The sequence below is a fragment of the Trematomus bernacchii genome, unplaced genomic scaffold (genome assembly GCF_902827165.1).
Source record: "Trematomus bernacchii unplaced genomic scaffold, fTreBer1.1, whole genome shotgun sequence".
NCBI classification, from domain to species: Eukaryota; Metazoa; Chordata; class Actinopteri; order Perciformes; family Nototheniidae; genus Trematomus; species Trematomus bernacchii.
This window is the reverse complement of record NW_022987739.1, coordinates 17,073,971-17,094,765: the sequence shown is the minus strand read 5'-3', so window position 1 is coordinate 17,094,765 and position 20,795 is coordinate 17,073,971. Positions and strand designations below refer to the sequence as shown.

The window sequence follows — 20,795 nt, the reverse complement described above, 5'->3', positions numbered from 1 at the left end:
GTGACAATGATTTACTACAGTTTGAGAAGAGGATTTTCTCCACGCTCACCCCCTAAATACTGCTCACATCATCATCTTCACTCATTCATCGAGTGCACAGTAATGAGAAGAGCAAGATGTGTTAAATGTGTTGCTCTTAATAGTGATAGGGGTCAACTATTAAGTAACAGAGATATCTCAGAAAAAAAGTATATTCTTCACAATTGTCTGATGATTAATTAGATAGAACATTCAATCTGTGTGCTCATATATTGCTACTAATTCCCCACAATGCACTCCATGCAATGTTTATTCTGTCCCTACAGATGGAGATTCTGGGAGAAAATCAGTGAAGCAGCGAGGGTGCATGGGATTTTTTTGGAGAAACACATTTTGAAGCCACAGGTCTGGCATACAAAATTGGCTTGGAATATTTCGAAACGTGATGGTGGAAGTAAGCGATGCTAATGCAGCATGAAGACTTCTCACAGACCAACACTCTCCATCTGCTGTAGCTCAAATAAACACAGATCTATATACGCTGCTTCAGCTTAAATCAATCGTATCTCTGCCCAAGTTCGCACACCCACACACGCACACGCACACGCACACACGGAGATGTGAGGTGTTTGGGTACACCGGGCACCATATTTAATATAGATAACAGGAGGAGACCTGCACACACACGCCGAGAGAGACACTTTTCCTCTCCTGGTGGAGGTCATTATGAGTTCCTCTCTCTTTGGCAGGAAGTGTGTGTGTGAAACAGAGGGAGCACTGCTGGTAACTGCACGCTATCGCCGCGGGGACGGGACAAACATGGACCTCAGATGGACACACATAAACACACCCCCACACCCATAGTGCTGACTAAAGCCCAGCATGGACAGAAGGTTTGATGGAGAGTAATTCAAAAGTCATTTATGAGAGTCACGACACAGATACAGACACAGATACACACAAATACACACACACACACACACACACACACACACACACACACACACACACACACACACACACACACACACACACACACACACACACACACACACACACTCTTAGGATTAGAGTAGGCCAGCATTCAAGCGAAATCCTAAAATTACCTAATTTCTTGACAGTTAAGCAGCCAAAAACCTTCTTCCTTAACGCCGGGCTAACAGCAAAGACACCAGCTGGACCACCTCTGATGCCCACTGTGTGTTGTCACTGTTAGATTCCCAATATAACACCAAGAAGCTATACCAGAAAAACAGAGCTGGACCAAGCCATATCAACAGACCATCGAACCATTATTCATCTTTGAAACCATTTTTGTTTTTAAATATTCTTGGCTGTGTCTTTGCATCAGAGTCAGAATCACTTGTTCCTGCTGTCAATCAAAGCTAACTAGCGGCCGACCTTAGAGAAATCTAAAAACTTTTCTAACGGAAATTCAATATAACTTTCCTTTTTTCATATACTGTTTATCTGCTCTGTAAAATAAAAATGTCCTGTGCTTTCTTAGGAGAAAAATAGGAAAGCAAAAGCAAGGAATTTATATATATTTCGATTTAGAGCTATAGCTGTCATCAATCAAACACAGATGTCCCTGTCAGCCAGCCGAGACAGCTGAAAAAATAAATCTGATATTTCCCCAAAGTAATATTTTCTATTTCAAAATCAACAACATATTTATTGAACGTGTTGAGTGGAAAAATGTATGCCTGATGTGACTTAAAGGGGACCTATCATGCAAAATGCACTTTTGTACGTCTTTTATACATGAATATGTGTCCCCGGTGTTCCAGGGAACTCACCAAGTGTCAGAAAACACAACCCTCTCTATTTTCCTCCATACCCAAATCTCTAAAAAAGGGGCTGCAACGGATCTGATAAAAACTGATCCAGATTTGAACACTGTCCTGACGTCAGGACGGTGGCGCTACGGCTATTGGGCCAACTCCACCAATCAGGAGGAGACCGCCACGGCCATTGCCGTTCGAAAGCCCTGGAGACGCTGTAGTACATATGCCAGGCCTGTAGGTGGTGCTATTCTCACTGAATCAGCCCTTGCAAAAACAGGGGTAAAAAAGTGCAAATTGAGCGAAATGAGCATGGCTAAAATGCATGATCTGTTTGGTATTTTGAAAAAAAAAAAAGTATAAATATGCCTTATATAGGTATGGTCCTACACTATATTATTCAAATATAGCATGATAGGTCCACTTTAAGTTGCACATTTAAAGAGTTCTGGGGCCTCATTTATAACGCCTTGCATAGGATTGACGTAGGAAGGTTGCTTACGTAGTACAAAGCACAAAAATAGGTACATACATTTTCCGCCATTTTCCGATTCACAAAACATTGCGTACCGGCGAGGGAAGTGCGTATGGCACTCCCTACGCCTGTTTCCCTTGATAAATCACAATCGACTCGTAACGCCCATATTTGCCTATACATAGTCAAAGAAACGCCCATTCATTCATTCATTTTTGACTGACTGCATGAAGAAGATCGCAGGAAATTACGATAGAACAGCTAAAAAAGACATCTCACACCGTGTCAGATTTTGGTTATTGTGGGGAGGTCGAGATAAATCATATTGTTTGGTGGATGCAGTTTGAACCAGAGTAGCAGCATGGAGGTCGGATCGTCACCAAAATAAATAAATAAGTGGTCCGAAAAAAGTTAATGACAAAACAAATACACATAACCTTCCTCAGGCAGTGTGTTTGTACCGGGGACAGGAGACACCCCCTTGATGAGAAACTGTAAGAAATGATCGGGGAATCCCTCCGGAGTGGAGTCATGACGACTGGATCTGAATTATTTTTGTTGTATTTGGTGGTTTGTGTTCCAGCTGTCGATCAGCAACTATATATCCATAATCCACCAGTTAAAGGAAATACAACTAATGGATTGTGTTATATTAGCTGTACAATTTACCACATATGGTGTTCTTAGTTTCCATACCTCCTGTGTTTTACGAGCGACTTATCAAGTCTTGGCAAACGGCATAAAACACGATTAAACGTGATAGTATATAAAACCATGCTCGTATCTACAACCTATAGAAATGCAAAACGGCGTCAGTTTAGACGTAATTCTGTCCTCCTGCTTACCGCATCATTTATGAGAAAACATTTCATAACATTAACACAACATATTCGAGGTGGTTTTAAATAGCATATCCGTATTTATTTATTTCTCCAAGTTATGTTTTTGTGTGCACTGAGGAGTCTCAAACAGGCGTTTGTTTAATCATTTTAAGATTGGCTTTAATCAATGTTTGAAAATGAATTCTTCATATTTGATAAATGAGAGGTAACATTTTATTTATGGTATTATTTCCACATATTTCTCTCCATTCTTCCTTCTGCCAACGGTGTCGCAGTTTCTCGTCTCTCCCGTTTGTGTGCTTAGTGCGTACGCATGGGTTAGAGTTTGCGTGGAGGACAGCACATTTTCCCGTCAAGTTAGTATTTTATAAATCGCAAACATTGCGTAGAAACTGGCGTACGCCATTTTTTGAGCGTATATCCCTTTATAAATGAGGCCCCTGGTCTTTAGGACATTTTAAGATCTAAGGACGCTGTCCATGGTGCTGATCCGAGTTAACTCAAGAGCAGACACCAACACCAACACTAACTCAAATGAAATACACTGATGTTCTTCCTCTGTCTTTACAATATCATTACAGAGAGTGTCCAAGTCAGTTTACAGATGTTTATCCATGTTGTCCTCCTCGTACTACATTAAATTGCAACTTTTAAGGGTTTAACCTTTTCGTAGTCACGAGTGACAAAGGTACAGATTAATAGTGCAAAACACCATCCGAAGTCACAATGAATGTGAAATGAACTTAATGCAGTTTTCTTACTATAGATATTATGATATAAACATAATAAAGTGCAAATCGTTGATATAACTATTCAGATTAGCAAATAGATTTCTTGAACAGGTTGTAACTATTTAATGGAGCATGTTATAGTATTTTATTGATCGATAGTTTTATCTAGTTTAAAGCAGTTTGATTCGCACTACATCCCTTTTGCAATGCAGATGATCTAAATCATTAAATACAGAACATAAACTGCATTGAGGATCTTTTTTTGAACACACTTTCTCTATTCAAATAATTAGATTCACACATAATGCTTGTACGACCTTTTGGATTTTGTTGAGCATACATCACTTTTTCAGCAGGATATATGGATCACTTACTGTATGCAGATTCCATCACATTTGCATACAGTAGCTGGTGGGAGCTTCATTATGTTCTGATAGGGCCTTCCACATCCTAATGAATTTTGCCCCCCACCTTCATAAGTTAAACAACCTGCATCCATATTTGGACTGGGAAGATTTTCCTCACTATACATTAATGTTAACACAAGTTGGTCTGCATCCTCCCTGTGTGATATTCTGGCCTAAACTCCTCCTCGTATGTTTTCACTACAAATGTTCTAGCTCTATCTACCGCCAGTCAGAAGAGGAGTGGAGAGATTCAGCAGATTGTTTGCACTGAACACGTGGCTTTCAGCTGCCTGCACTGACCATTCTGTCCATTTTATTGACAATTTTAACTTTTTCTGGGATCGCAGACATCTTTTTAAGGCAGATGGAGTTTGCCTGAACAAGTCAGGAGTGAAATTGTTTATCTCTAACATATTCAACTGCCTGCGTCATCAATCTGTTCCCTCTGCCAAGGACAAGCGGCAAGAGGAATCAAAACAGGAGAAAGACACAACACATCGCGCAGAAAACCCTGAAGAAGTATCACTGCACCCGCCTGAGGAATGTTCTGATTATGGGAAACCTATGACACAAATGGAGGAGTCTCCACTGCCCGTCACCCCCCCTGTCAACGCCTTTGAGGATACTCTTCATTCATCCCCCAGCTCTCTCTACTCTCCGCTCACCCTTTCACCCTCGCCCTCCTCCCTGGAGTTCGATGACCGCATGAAGGCGATACGCAGGGTTGGCAGCATGTCCTTTACCCCCGCCCCTCAACGACGCCCACCAAAATCACTGAAGACAAGCTTACGTCAACCACCTCCCCCCCCTGGCAGCATGTCCTTTACCCCCGCCCTTCCACAACGCCTACCAAAATCACCGAAGCAGAGACGCGCACCATCTCCCCCGTCTTCATCACCGTGCCTACGTCAACCACCTCCCCTCCCTTCAAGAACGCATCTGCAGTCTCCGAAGCCTGATAAGGATGTGTGTGTACAAAACGCAACAAACTCTTACTGATATGGGCTGGGTCCAGGCTCAAGGGCGTTTGGCACTCTCAACTCTTTCCAGCACATGCCGGGGCCCTTCCTGCCTGTAGCTTTGCCGATATCTGTGTTGATAGGTAATAGATTAAGAGCGGTGAATCAGCTTAGAAACAAGAAGTGCTCAAACGTTTGTGTGAGGTTATCAAATTTAGCAGTGATTCCATGTCAGCCACAGCTTGTCACAAAAAATCGTACTGATAGTGTATTTAACAAACTTAAACTAGCTTTATTAAATGTCAGGTCTTTGGCAGGAAAAACATTTTTAATCAATGATTTTATCACTGAGCACAATCTCGATTTTATGTTTTTAACGGAAACTTGGATTGAACAAAATAACAGTGCAGCTGTTCTTATCGAATCAACCCCTCCCAACTTTAGTTTTATGAGTCAGGAAAGAATGCATAAGAAAGGGGGTGGAGTTGCTATTTTGTTCAATGATTCCATTCAATGCAGGAAGACATCTTATGGGGACTTTGCTTCTTTTGAATATGTGGCCCTTCAGCTGAAATGCTCCTCTCGAGCTCTGTTCCTAAATATCTATAGACCACCCAAATACTGTGCAAGCTTTTTTGATGACTTTACTGAACTGCTGTCTATAGTGTGTATTGACTTTGACCGTCTAGTCATTGTTGGTGATTTTAACATCCATGTTGACAACCCCCAGGACAGAGGGGCTAAAGAACTGTTTTGTGTTCTTGATAACTATGGACTGACTCAGCATGTGGCGGAGCCCACGCACAATAAGGGGCACACTCTGGACTTAATTATCTCAAAGGGTCTGAATATCTCAAAAGTTGTGGTGACTGATGTTGCACTATCTGATCATTCCTGTGTTTTCTTTGAGAGCTCTATTTCTGTTCACAAAAATGTACAGAAAGAGGCAGAGGTGTGGACTCGAGTCACATGACTTGGACTCGAGTCAGACTCGAGTTACCAATTTGATGACTTTGGACTCGACTTGACAAAATCACAAAACACTTGCGACTCGACTTGGACACCAATGACTCGGGACTTGACTTGGACTTGAGCCTTCTGACTTGAGGTGACTTGATAATTTAATTCAGGGGTCTCCAACACGCCGATCGCGAGCTGCCGTTAGGAGAGCAGAATCTTCAGCCGCTGCAACTCTTGCTGAGAATCCATGCAGGCAGGGGCGGGACTTTATTTTGCTGAACCACCATGCGGCCAATCATATGCGAGGACACACTAGGATCATACCATTATGTGAAAGAAGGGTGGGGGGCAGACGCTCCAAAGACAGCAGGTGTAGTGGTACAGGCCAGCTACAGAGCCACGGGGAGACGGGGAGCCGGAAAAAGTCAAGACATTTGTGAAAACCGAAAAAATAAGCAGCATCTGGCTGCATGTCAATGATATTGGAGAAAGCAAAGCTGAGTGCAGGATTTGTAAAATGAAAATAACCTTCAGAGCAGGGTTTTTTTTTTGGTAACCACTCAGGATTTATTGCCAGAGGTGGGAGAAGTTCAGATCTTGTACTTGAGTAACAGTACCAGAGTGTAGGAATACTCGGTTACAATAAAAGATCCTGCATTCAAAATGTTACAAGTAAAAGTACAAAAGTATTAGCATTCAAAATGTTACAAGTAAAAGTACAAAAGTATTAGCATCAAAATATACTTAAAGTACCACCTGCAGAGGGATCTAGATTCAGGTGTTCTTTTCCCCATAGCCTCGCTGCACATTATCCCTTGCATAAAGATAGATTGTGGGTCCCTTATAACATGTTGTACACAGTGGAAATAAACTGAATCAAACGGTCACGGTAGCCTTACCTTACTGATCCCTCTTACAATAGAAGACACACACGTTACTTTACCAGCAGAGAGAAAATGGATTATTAAATTATTAATGTGACTAATAAAGAGCAGTTTGATTATTAAGTATTATTCTGTTGATGGGTGTCATTACATTTGTTGAAAAGCACATAATGACTTGTTTAAGACTCGTTTTGTCAAAGTTTAGGACTTGGCTTGAACTTTCCCATCCTGACTTGAGACTTGACTTGGACTTGAGCGCCAAGACTTGAGACTTGACTCGGACTTGAGCGCAAAGACTTGAGACTTGACTCAGACTTGCAAAACAATGACTTGGTCCCACCTCTGGAAAGAGGTAACCACAAAGCGATATTTAACTGAAAATACTAGGGAAATGTTTACTCATAATTTTTCATCCACACTTGCCCCTGCTAACATCTCAGTAAATGAGCTAGTAGATCATTTTAATTCAAAAATTAAAAATGTTATAGATACCATTGCTCCAACTAAGGTAAAGGAAGTGATTGGCAAGAAAATATCTCCATGGAGAAAGGCCATGACCGTGAGAACAGAAAAAAGAGAGTGTCGAAAAGCTGAACGTAGGTGGCGAAAAACAAATCTCCAGGTTCACTTTGAAATCTATAAAGAGAGACTTGGCCTTTATAATTTGGAATTGAAAAACGCACGACAGTCTTTCTTCTCTGACATCATTACCAAAAACAAAAACAACGCACGTGCCTTGTTTGCTACCGTCGACAGACTAACTAACCCCCCAGTGTCAGTAGCATCTGAATTTCTATCCACCAGGGCATGCAATGATTTTGCCTCCTTCTTCACTGACAAAATTCAGAAAATTAGACAAGCAGTCAGTGCCTCTGCATCAGGTACAGCAAATGTGTTGTCCCTGTATCCACCTAATATCAATTCAAACATCATGACACAATTCCATCAGATTAATGATAAAAACCTAGAGGACATTATTCAACTTCTGAAATCCTCCTCCTGCTGCCTTGATATTATTCCAACAGGATTTTTCAAAGATGTTTTTCATTGCATGGCCTCAGATCTACTTCATATAGTAAACACATCTCTTCACTCAGGTATTTTTCCACAGGCACTGAAAACTGCAGTCATTAAACCGCTCTTAAAAAAGAATAATTTAGATGCTTCAGTAATGAACAATTACAGGCCAATATCAAACCTGCCATTTCTAGGTAAAATCATTGAAAAAGTTGTATTTCAACAGTTGAGTAACTTCTTGCATTTAAATAACTGTTTGGATGTGTTCCAGTCAGGATTTCGTCCAAACCACAGCACTGAGACTGCTCTTGTAAAGGTCTTCAATGACATCCACTTAAACACAGACAGTGGCAGAACTTCAGTGTTAGTATTATTAGATCTCAGTGCTGCGTTTGATACTGTTGACCACAACATATTACTAGACCGACTAGAAAACTGGGTGGGACTTTCGGAAACAGTTCTAAATTGGTTTGAGTCCTACTTAAAGGACAGAAAAAACTTTGTTTCTATAGGTAAATACACATCTGAGTTGACAAATATGACATGTGGGGTACCTCAAGGCTCCATCTTGGGGCCTCTTCTCTTTAACATCTACATGCTACCACTGGCTCAGATAATGAAAAACAACAAAATAAGTTACCATAGCTATGCGGATGACACACACATTTACGTAACAATTTCACCAGGAGATTATGCTCCAATTCAAACACTGAGTAAGTGCATTGAACAAATCAATGACTGGATGTGTCAGAACTTTCTCCAATTAAACAAAGATAAAACTGAGGTAATGGTTTTTGGAGCCAAGGCAGAACGTATAAAAGTTAGCGCTGAGCTTCAGTCTGCAATGTTCAAAACAACAGATAAAGCCAGAAATCTAGGTGTAGTCATGGACTCTGACCTGAGTTTCAACAGTCACATTAAAACAGTTACTAAATCAGCCTACTATCACCTAAAGAATATATCCAGGATTAAAAGACTAATGTCACAGCAGGATTTGGAAAAACTTGTCCATGCTTTTATCTTCAGTAGACTGGACTACTGTAATGGTGTCTTTACAGGCCTCACTAAAAAATCTATTAGAAAGCTGCAGCTAATTCAGAACGCCGCTGCTCGAGTCCTCACTAACACTAAGAAAGTGGATCACATCACTCCTGTTCTGAAGTCCTTACACTGGCTTCCTGTGTGTCAAAGAATAGATTTCAAAATATTGTTGCTGGTTTATAAAGCTTTGAATGGTTTAGGCCCAAAATACATGTCTGACCTACTGCTAAATTATGAACCATCCAGAACTCTCAGGGCTTCAGGGACTGGTCAGCTTTCTGTCCCCAGAGTCAGAACTAAACATGGTAAAGCAGCGTTCAGTTATTATGCTCCAAATATCTGGAACAAACTCCCAGAAACCTGCAGGTCCGCTGCAACTCTTACTACTTTTAAATCCAGGCTGAAGACTTTTCTTTTTGCCGCTGCTTTTAATTGAACTATTCATATCTTAAACTGCACTGTAACTTTTATCCATGTATTTTTTCTTTTAATGTTTATTTTATTATCTTTTATTTTTAATGACTGATTTTAAATGCCATTTTCTTAATGTCTTCCATTTTTGTAAAGCACTTTGAATTGCCTTGTGTTGAAAGGTGCTATATAAATAAACTTGCCTTGCCTTGCCTTGCCTTACCTACTTGCACAAAATAAATTTTTTTCCTGGTGATGCTTACGCTTTCCTCAAGGTACATTTTGCTGCCTCCTCTATTTTCAAAACTAGTGACTTCATGTATATATAATATATTGACAGCTGTGTTTTCATATACTGCAAATAATTAATTAAGAAAATACAAAAAATACAATCCAAACTGTTTTGTTGAGTGGCAAACATCTAGTTTTTAGAACATGTCATTATCTCACATTAAAGTACTTCACATCAGATTCATTTCATGAGTTAAATAGATATTTCCTCAGCCTTTTTAAAGTGTCTTATACTCTGCAGCTCTTACCAATAACAACACCTCCCTGAAACACCTCTGACTGAATAAAACATGGCTGATGGCACAAAGGGACCTGGTGCCATGTATCTGTGTGTGTGTGCGTTTGTCTATGTGTTATTCACAGGTCTCCTACCATCACGGCATCCCATTAGCAGATCGGCAGTTATAACCTGGTATCCTAGGTTACGGCCTTCCCAGTCACTCCCAGAAGACACACATCCAGGATAGTGCCCACTCTGTCTCTCGGTGTGTGTGTGTGTGTGTGTGTGTGTGTGTGTGTGTGTGTGTGTGTGTGTGTGTGTGTGTGTGTGTGTGTGTGTGTGTGTGTGTGTGTGTGTGTGTGGGGGGGGGGGGTCACAGGTTCAAACCCCACTGCAGTCAGCATGTCGTTGTGTCCCTGGGCAAGACACTTCACCCCATATTGCTCCTGTGGGGATTGTCCACTGTGTATGTAATGTAATGTGTGTGTGTATGTCTGTGTGTGTTTGCATGTGTATGTGTGGACCGGTGGGTATGTTGCACAAAAAGGTGAATTTCTTAAACTTCAGGATACCAAAGTAGGGAAAAAAAGTATTTATATTGGTTTCTATTCATCAACTATATATATATGATTAAGTAAATAAATACATACAACCTTGTTTAATGATACGTATACAGACTTAAATCTAAAATGGCATCTATGTTGTTCTATCTTCACCATAAGCAAAATGTACTGCAGTGTTACGCACACCTAACAGTGATGTTTCAGGTGCCCAGATTACACCTGTTGGAGACAGTTTCTGTTTTGTGCAAACAGTCAAAAGAGTATTGCCAACTAGTGGCGACCTCTGGAAGCTGTAATCAATTATGGGAATACAATTGCTATTTCGCTTCAGCCCATTAGGAGAGACTGAAGTGAGCGTTTTGGAACTGAAGATCCCGACGAGACACATCTCCCAACCGTTTAATTTACACCTCAGGGTCATTTAAGTTTGCTAATCATTTTCTTCTTTCTATTTGATTAGATTACAATTTTAAAGTAACTCAAAGGAAATGTGTATTTCTACGAGGTGTCTTAAGTGTTTGAACAGCAAGAACAGACAGCTGTGCATCACTTCAGGAAAGAGATCACATGCGATTGAAGCCAATGTATTTTGTGTACTCACCCTCAGGTCTGTACTGCGCTGCTATGGTAACGGTCTGTCCTGCGTTCTTCAGAGCTGCTGCTGCCTGCTCATGTGTTGCACTGGACAGGTCCACACCATTCACCTACACACAGACACACACACACACACACACACACACATAATATTAGGGCCTTGGATCAATAGTAATTCATGTACACTGAGCTGAGCACACCATTAAGAACACTGTACAGCTTGGTGCATCAATAACTCAACAAATGTGTAGTACGTGTGTACTTTGTGAAAACATGTTTATTGCATTTAATCATTCCATGTCAATGATTTCATTATACGAAGTCATTCTGCAGGGATTATCACTGCCTCGACAATATGAAAACTGAATCCTGTTAAAATCCCATTTGAAGAAAATTAAAGCCATATTTCACTTAAGCAGAACAAAAAATACATAAAAGCGGTAACACACATCCCCCATCAGCCAATAGTAGACACTCATAATGTGTAGAAAACATTAAATATTGCTGGAATTGTCCTTAGATAGAAGAAACAATGAATGCATGGTAAATGTTAAAAGGAGTGCATTTATATAGAGCCTTTCTCCCTGACCAAGCACTTAAAAATGTCCATAAACACACACAGTCATACACCAATGGCGCCAAAGTTGCCATTCAATTCAAAATATTCAGCTTCAGCAAAAGTTACTTTGAGTTGCGACTTCACATTAATACAAAAGAAAATGGAGGATCCAGAGGAAGATAACTTGACAGGATGACTCCCATGGTAACACTTTATAACCTACACAGTAATAATAATAGGATTGGATTTATTTATAATGGTTACAATGCTTGTGTTGTATATCTGTGTGTACTGTTTGTAATACGTGTTAGCAACATACCGACAGGATGCGGTCTCCCTTTCGTAGCTCCCCACAGAGATCCGCTGGACCCCCGGCGAGGATGAAGGAGATGAAGATTCCCTCTCCATCCTCTCCTCCAACAATGTTAAAACCGAGACCTGTGGTCCCCCGCTGGAGCACCACCCGCCTGGGTTCCCTGGGAGAAACACAAAATAGAGACACACACTTTGTTAGGGTAAGAGATGACGGTATCAAACATGTGGGAACAAATACGTTTATATTTACATTTTTATAATCTGTTTTTTAAGCATGTTAATGTATAACGACCTCAGTTAATAGTTAAGAAGCAATTACTGCCTTTTGCTGCTAAGCTGACTTTTAGTTGTAACTGTTTGACAACATCCTAAGAACCAGTGAAAAGGAGAGGTGGATGATGACATGTTTAGGAAATAAATATAATAAAATCTAATATTTTATACTACATAACTACAAAGGAAAACATATTGAAACTGTAACACATAGTTGCTTTAGAGTATACATTATAATGTTTTCTAAATGTATAATATCTGGGATACTAGCCTATTGTTTAATGCTACATGGTACACCTCAGTGAAAGTAGAGGGCATTTCAAATTGACATAATTCCCCAGGATGTCCAGCAGATGTCAGTAGCGCACTGTCTCTGTTTTGTTGCACCAGCACGATATTAACCATGTCTTAAACAGCCACACTTCTGGTTTCATAATACCTATGTATTGTTTGATTTCATGTCATCCTTACTTTTCACAAACAATCATCATGCAGAAGCCATTCAAAAAAGTGTAAAGTGTTTTGTTAGCGAGTTATCAGGGTATTAATAACTAATCCATACACTGTGCATCCAATACGGGTTTGATCCCCCTTTAGCCTCTCTAGATCAGACATTAACACATTTAAAACTTGCCAAAGAAATGGTCATAACAATTCTGTTTCAACCATCAATTACAGTCATTACAATGATGGGCAACTCAGTTTTAATGCAACAGTTAACTCTGGCCTAATGTTACCTTACATTAAAATGAGTCCCACATATCTCAATAGGTTCCATGCAGTGTGGTGCAGTATACAGATATTACATTGGGGAAAAAGATAGCACTGGTAATCTGTTCCGACAGACCCCCCGAGCTAAGGTGTTGGCATCAGTATATGAGAGAGAGTGTTTCTGTGCACCCCTTGTTCTTCAGCACACATTAACAAATAATCCCACATTAAACCTGAAGTCTCCGGGTTAGAGAAACTGCAGATGTCCTTGAATTGAGCACAAGCGGTGGACACTAATTAAAACCAATAATCTTCTCTCTGCATGACAAACTAATCAGAGAGTGAAGAGGAATGATGAGACAGAGCGCTACAAAATAGAGGGGCAGACGTCAAAATGACCATTCTGCAGTCGGTCTGAGGCTTATCAGATTTATTATAATCAAAGCGCACTGATTGGCTCAGAGGGCTATGACAAAACGAGTCGTATTCTGGTTACCACGGTGACGCCAGTTGTGTGACGAGGGTTGTGTGATAGACTGTAATACCTCCATTAAAATGGATTAAAAACAGTAGAGCAGCACAGAAAGAGTATCTGAATGTGTGTGTGTGCGTGTGTGTGTACATATGTGACCTGAGTTTACATGCCGGACCAAATTCTCACTGCCATCTGCCCTTTGCTGCCAAACACGCACACACTCAAAGACACACACATGCACACACACAGCATGGAAGGCCGTCAGGGACAGAGGTCACTGTGTATTTTGGGCTCTCTAAGGACTCTGTTTCCCAATCTGGTGTTGTGGATCTAATTGAGGGCCACTTAAGACCTCAGAGCGGGACATGACACACACAGCAAGGAGAAACGAAAGAAAGAGGAAGTGCAGCTCGTAGTACATAAAAAGAAGCTTTGATGAAATAAGAAATGTCTTTGATGGACAATACAGATGTCTAACTGACCTAATATTAAGCCTCAAAAGTTTCTTATACATATACCCCTTTCACACCGGCGCTTTTCCAGCTCCTGCTGGGAGCTAGAGCCTGAAAAGCGCCGGTTTTTCCTGTTCACACCGCAGCGGCGGCGCGTCATAGCTCCGGAATGCGGTTCACTTCCAGCTCCAAAAAATTGTCGGTCCAGAGGCAAGAGCTTTGGAGCTATGACGCGGCGTCGCTTACGTCTCTTACGTCGAGGCGTGCAGGAAACCTTACTTTGACCATCCGTTCGCTGTTATTGATCATTGTGGAGATACATGGGCTATACAGGTTGTCATGTCCGACTATCAGAAGTAGAATCATAATGAAAAATACGCCGGTAAAATGTGCCTATAGAAAACGGCTTAGCAAGTAGTCAGTTTAGCTTCGGTTGCTATGCTAACATCACCCATGTTATACCAGAGAAACTTTCATAACAGCGTTGTGATGCCAAACAGCGTCAATTCAGACTGACACACATTCACTTAAGGGGAACTGGGGATATGTATCAGCTGCTTGTGTGACAGTCAGACAGTGAATACTTTAGAGCCGTGTGAGCTAACCCGGAGCTAATGGGAGAATACACCCGTGGAAGAGCAGCCAGCACTGCAGCGGTCGGTAAATGCCGCTGAAACACATTAATAAACAATGAACCACGGCACTCTGGAGAAAAGTATAAGGTTGGAGAAGTCGTTATTTAATTTAATCTGGCTTCGTATGATTAAAAGCAACACGATCATCGACCCGACGCAGTCCCCGGCCCGTTGTTGTTGTGGGAGAAAATCAGCGACGTAAACTGTGACGTCATGACGCAGCAGCGGCAGCTCTGGGCAGTGTGAACAGAGCGGGAGCTGAAAAGGGAAACGGGAGCTGAACCAGAAAAGCTCTCGCGAGGAGCTAGAAAGTGAAAAGCGCCGGTGTGAAAGCCGCATTAGTGTCTGTTTTATATTCATCTCCATTAGTTTTGGATATGCGGTAGTCGATACGTTAAAATATAATTAATTGCATTAACCCTTTGTTGCAATACAATGAATTGGTTTCTTAAACCCAAAATAAGCCATAAATTAAACCATACTAAGATGCGACAAGTTATTATATTTAATCTTTTTTTTATTGAGTGTAACAATCTAACCCAAGCCATTATCTAATGTAACATATAACAGTAAGTCATTAAAGATATCTAGATAAACTAAGTTTGTATACACATTAAGCCTCTGTTCTGTATTTAGTTATCTTAGGAAACCCAGGGAGGATTTAAAAAATAAATACATTACTGTTATGTTTGTTTTTGCAGTATAGTTAATTTGGAATCACAGTAAAAGAGTATTTTGTTTCCTTTCTCCCATACATGTGTAGGTGTGTGTGTGAGGTCTTACCTCGGGATGTCGTCTTCTCCAGTCATCGCCCTGGGCAACGGAGAGTATCTGGGCGTGGTCAGCGGGGCGGGGCTTACAGACTGGCTGCCGCTCATGTAGGGGCTAATATGGTTGTCTTGATGTGGGGAGTACGCTGAAGGAAGAAACACGCACATTATTTTACCATACAGTTATACATACACTATCTTTCTATCTGTATCCGCACTTTTTTGTTCATTGTTAGTATGGAATTAAACATCCTCATCTGACCTTATATGGCATTTCCAGTTTCCATTTCCTCTGACAATCAATCGCAGCTCATACTGTCTTATTTTAAGACAATCACTCAAACTGTTAATGAACTATTTATAGTGCGCTGTGTTGGAGATATGTGGAGAGATGGTGGTGTGATATATGCTGTTTGGTAAGGTGTTAGATTTACAGCAGTAATAAAATACATGTTGTTTGATAATTTGCTGAATTTGGAGCGGCGACAAGTGGCTGTTATCCACTAGGCCAAATGTACCCAGTCTGATTTTCAGACTGTTATGTAACACATTTAAAGCTGTCTGGTTGATGTCAGTATGTCTTTTAAACCACAACATAGAAAAAATCAACTGAAATTAAAAATACTGAAATGATATGGTATGAGCACCTAATGATAAGGATAAGGACTATTTTCTTTACTTATTCTGACGTTAAAGAAGTAGTTATATCTTCAACGACATCCTTGATTCAAACTCTTACAGGTAGCTCCAGGACTGCCATGTTTGCAATGTCAACCACTAGTAGAAACATGTGTTTTCTAGTGTGTGTTGAGCAATACATATTTATGGTTCAGCACTCATCATTGAACAGTCCACTGTGGTATAAGGCACTAAAGTAAACATGTATGGTGAGGTCTATTAACCACTGAGAGTAAAGTCTGTTGTTATTTGAACCCAAACCACAGTCTTTGCCTAAACCTCACCAAGACAAGAGTTTATTTTGAAAAGACTGTAGTATGTGGAAATTGTCACGTATTGCTTGACATTTGAGGATATGTTCTGGAAACGTAAGGCTTTTTTTCAAACCATCTAAAGCAAACATCCCAAAAGCCTTCTTCCCCGCTGTTCTGTGCACCATATGGCCCTACATTGCTTCAGCCTCTTGGCTTGATGTTGTAAATAAAGTTCCATAAAATGCCAAATCCCTCAAAAACTCATGTAAGATGAAAAGATGATGGGTGAATCTTGTACTGAAAGGTGTGTGTACTTACAATTGGTGACGTCAGGAGGAGGGAAGTTGTCATTGATAAAAAGGGAGGTGTGTTTGGCCACACGGAGATAAACGACGTCAGGAGTGGACTTCAGCGCAGCCACGGCATCCTCATGAGTCACCTCTTCCAAACAGGAGGCGTTCACCTGGACACACATGAAATCTCTGTTTTCCTGTTTTATTTTGAAAAGTGTTCACCCCCTGTCTTATGTCTGAGTCTGCTTCCTATCTCTGTGTTTTCCCTTCTGTTTGATGACTGATTCTGTTAGTTCTGCATGTATTTAAGTTCAGTTTTTTCTGTTTGTTTTGTGGGTTGTTTGAGTTTGACAAGGAGTGAGTTCTGGTCTGTACGCTGTATGTCAAAGCAACCTTGAATAAAGGTAATTATCTGTTTAAACGATTGTCCCTGCTGAACTTGGGTCCAACCTGCCCTGCTCACCCTGACACACGTATTACCATGTCCAGGCATGCTTAACACATAAGCAACATTATGTCCTTTACAGGCTGCAGCACTGACATACAGTTTGGATTCTATCATGCAGTTTTGTGGCTGCAGATGTATCCTAAAATATATTTCTTGACATTAACTTAATGGAGAAGAAAATGTTATTATAAAGTGTTTTTTTCTAAGTTCAATTTGACTGCTACTGTTTAAAAATATCCTTTAACAGGCTCAGAAGAGTACAAATCTAATTTACTTGTGTTCACTATCCTTCTTTATAACAACTTATTTAGTCCTTTAAGGTAATTAACATAGAACGTCATTTGTAAGGATATAATAAACCAATGCAATGGAGCACAAACCTGTTTTTGCTCAATTCTTAATTAAAATGATAAACAAGGAAGTCAACCTACATTTTGAAATGTTACTGTAAAATAATTACATTTTCTGGTTTTGTTAAGGGCAATTCATTTTATATTTGGTATTAGTAAGGGAAATGTATGACACGTAAATAAAAGTAATTCATGGAATTAATAATTTGGAGCTTCATTCCCTTACGGAGTAATACGTAGTTTTATTGGATTAGAAGGTACCAAGTGTTGATGTGTGAAATGTAAAGCTTTGCATTTAAGACGAATACAATCTGCTGACTAAGATTAATGAAAGGGGTTTCCTTACAGCCATAAGTTTGTCCCCTATCTGTAGCCGTCCGTCTTTGTGTGCAGCCCCTCCTTCGATGACCTTCGTCACGTAGATACTGTTGTCCCCCGGGACATGTTGGTTTCCGACTCCGCCTGCTATACTGAATCCTAAACCTGAGAGAAAACATCAACAGGTCATATTTTTGTATGCAACTTCTGGGTTTCCTGAGGACAAGCATACTGCTATATATCTCCATATACTGCAGTGCTGCAATTTCTCAGTCTCAGGCCCTTTTGAACATTTCTGACATTTAGATTTTTTATTTAATACAATTTACTGCATAGTAAAAAGTGAAATCCAATTAGTTAAACCATACCATCTCATATATTTAATATTTCAAAGCTTTATTGGCTCTATTAGTCTTTTCTAGAACCTGCCAAATCAGAATACTTTATATTTACCGCGGGAACATGCTGACTCAGAAAAGCCTCATCATACTTTCTCACTGTCGCATCGGTTAATGTCTTTATCATCTGTTTTTTCACAAAGTATATTCTACTCGCAGCCTCCTATGTAGGTTCTGTTTACCTTCTGTAGTGTTTTCTCACCTTTGGGCCCTTTGACCAGCTTGATATCCAGGACCCTCTCGCTCAGGCTCCTCCTGCGCCGTATGCACAGTCGGACCAGACCTCCTGCGTCCTTCAGCGCCTCCACCGCCCCGCTGTGGGTCACGTCCCTGACGTCCGTCTCATTTACCCGGACTATACAGTCGTTCACCCTGCACAGGAAGATAATTACCTTGCATCAGGAGCTTATGAAGAATATAAATGACACACATACAGTCTTAAGCTCAAATGATAGTGCTTCTCTCTGAAACAAGAGGTCTAGTTTGGAGACCTTGATCTTTTGTAAAGAAAGCAAAGAAAGTGGGAGCAAGCTGTTGTCAACATCTTGTAGTTGTTGTGTCTTGTAAGCTATACAAATAAGAACAAATAATACTTTTACTCAATTATTGTACTAAATACAATTTGAAGGTACTTTACTGGATTATTTAAATGTCATGATTCTTTCCATTTCTACTTTATATATTTTGGATAATTATACTGTACTTTTTATCCCACTTCATTTATTTGACAAATATAGTTACTATTTACTTGCTTGATTCAGATTATTCATAATTATAAAACGGACAAGTCAAATCAAGCAATCTGATTGGTTCTTAGCCGTGATATACTGAGCGTATACCACGGGTAGAATTGTAGTTACTTTTCACAACAAGTCAGTATCCCTCCGCGTCTGAGAAAAACTGTATACAGTTGGGCTGAAAAGCAAAGGGTCGACAAGGGGTCGACCCTTCGCGTCGGGCCGAACCACGCCCCTTAGCTGTGATATACTGAGCGTATACCACGGGTAGAATTGTAGTTACTTTTCACAACAAGTCAGTATCCCTCCGCGTCTGAGAAAAACTGTATACAGTTGGGCTGAAAAGCAAAGGGTCGACAGGGGGTCGACCCTTCGCGTCGGGCCGAACCACACCCCTTAGCTGTGATATACTGAGCATATACCACGGCCTGTCGTGAGCTATTGCTTAAATATAAATCAACTAGTAAACTACAATATGTATTGTTTTACCTTTAAGAACTGCACAATTAAAGTTATAGTCCAGAAGTATGATTTGTTAAAAAAGTTTAACATTGCATTTCAGAGTTATGACTAAGATTTAGTTTAAAATAACAATACTGATAGGGTATGTATGTGTGTGTGTGTGTGTGTGTGTGTGTGTGTGTGTGTGTGTGTGTGTGTGTGTGTGTGTGTGTGTGTGTGTGTGTGTGTACCTGAGTCGTCCATTTTGGGCAGCGGCCCCTCCAGGTATAATCTTGGTGATGAAGATAGAGGGGTCTTCTCCGATGTGAGGGTTATCAGTCCCTCCTGCGATACTGAACCCCAGACCTGAGTTACCCTGCTCAGACACACAGATACAGAGAGTGTATTACAGGTAAAACACTTTCCAAACACACATACAGTATTGGTTTTACAAGATAATTGTTGATGCTAGACGTGTTGGTCATCTAAGACAAACAACAGTAATTATCAGCTGGAGATGCAAACGTCAGGCACAAATCAGTGTGGAAAGAGGACAATAAATAATACAGGATTTATTATTCCCATTGCCAACATTAACAAGAAGCATCTACTAAATACTATACTTATCTAAATGGCATTCATTGCAAAACTACATTTAATATCCCCCCAATTTCAACTTATTACAAAACTGATTCATCACCTGAACAAATGATATGTATAATATCTTTCTCCACATATCACATTTTTACCAAATAATACATAATAGATCACACCATGACTTCATCACAGCCATTTCTCTGAGTATGTTTCGCTCACTCTCTCGTGCTTTGTCACTGACTTTTAGAGCTAGTGTAATGTCTGTGGCTGTGATGCGTGTGTGTCCATAGTGTCTTTAAAGCAGATCCAGTCAGGCAGACAGAACCAGGTCACACGAGAATAGAGAGAGAGGCAGGGAGAGAGCCTCCGGGTGAGAGAAAGGAGAATATAATGAGAGAGGGAGGATGAGGATGAGGAAAATAAAGAAGGGAAGGAAGGAGGAGGAACGGAGAGGAGGGGGAAACAGGGTTATCAGGGTCGGAGCGATGGACTAGGAAGATAAATGAGAAACTAGCTGACAGAGCTGATAAAGGTTTTATGAATAATGTTTTATAGCCTTTTGTTGCTTTTGAGTTGCATTTCTATCAGCTTTAAATACATTTTAGTTTCTGAACAGGGGGTTTGATGTGAATTATGACATTTCAGTGTATAAAATAAGCCCGCATGTGGGATGTATGTAAGTCTTTACCCGCTCCAGCGTGATTTCCTCATACTCATAGTCTGCTTCTGTTCCATTGACCTGTCAGGGAGAAGAAGAAAAGGAAAAGTGTGTCGATTAAGAGTAAATGCGTAAAGCTGTTTTCCTGTAATGGACACTCAAACGCTCATTAGATATCACGCTACAGCTTTTAACATTCATAATTGATATGCAGCGCTTTTCCTCCGTGTCAGTTGCTATTGACAGGTACACAACCTCTCATGTGGTCACATCCT

The 20,795-nt window shown here is 40.4% G+C and overlaps 1 protein-coding gene across 4 annotated transcripts in view; it reads right to left on the bottom strand.

The window, feature by feature from the left end:
- Positions 1-20,795, bottom strand: part of LOC117495918 (disks large homolog 1-like) — a 113,968-nt gene that overhangs the window by 32,529 nt on the left and 60,644 nt on the right. For all 4 annotated transcript variants that reach the window (XM_034147515.1, XM_034147516.1, XM_034147517.1 and 1 more), the window contains 8 exons: positions 20,551-20,601; positions 19,517-19,641; positions 18,290-18,459; positions 17,718-17,854; positions 16,599-16,743; positions 15,362-15,494; positions 12,037-12,193; positions 11,166-11,268 (listed from right to left, as the gene is read on the bottom strand). In XM_034147515.1, coding sequence (XP_034003406.1) covers positions 11,166-11,268; positions 12,037-12,193; positions 15,362-15,494; positions 16,599-16,743; positions 17,718-17,854; positions 18,290-18,459; positions 19,517-19,641; positions 20,551-20,601 — 1,021 coding nt within the window. The remainder of the gene's footprint in view (positions 1-11,165; positions 11,269-12,036; positions 12,194-15,361; positions 15,495-16,598; positions 16,744-17,717; positions 17,855-18,289; positions 18,460-19,516; positions 19,642-20,550; positions 20,602-20,795) is intronic.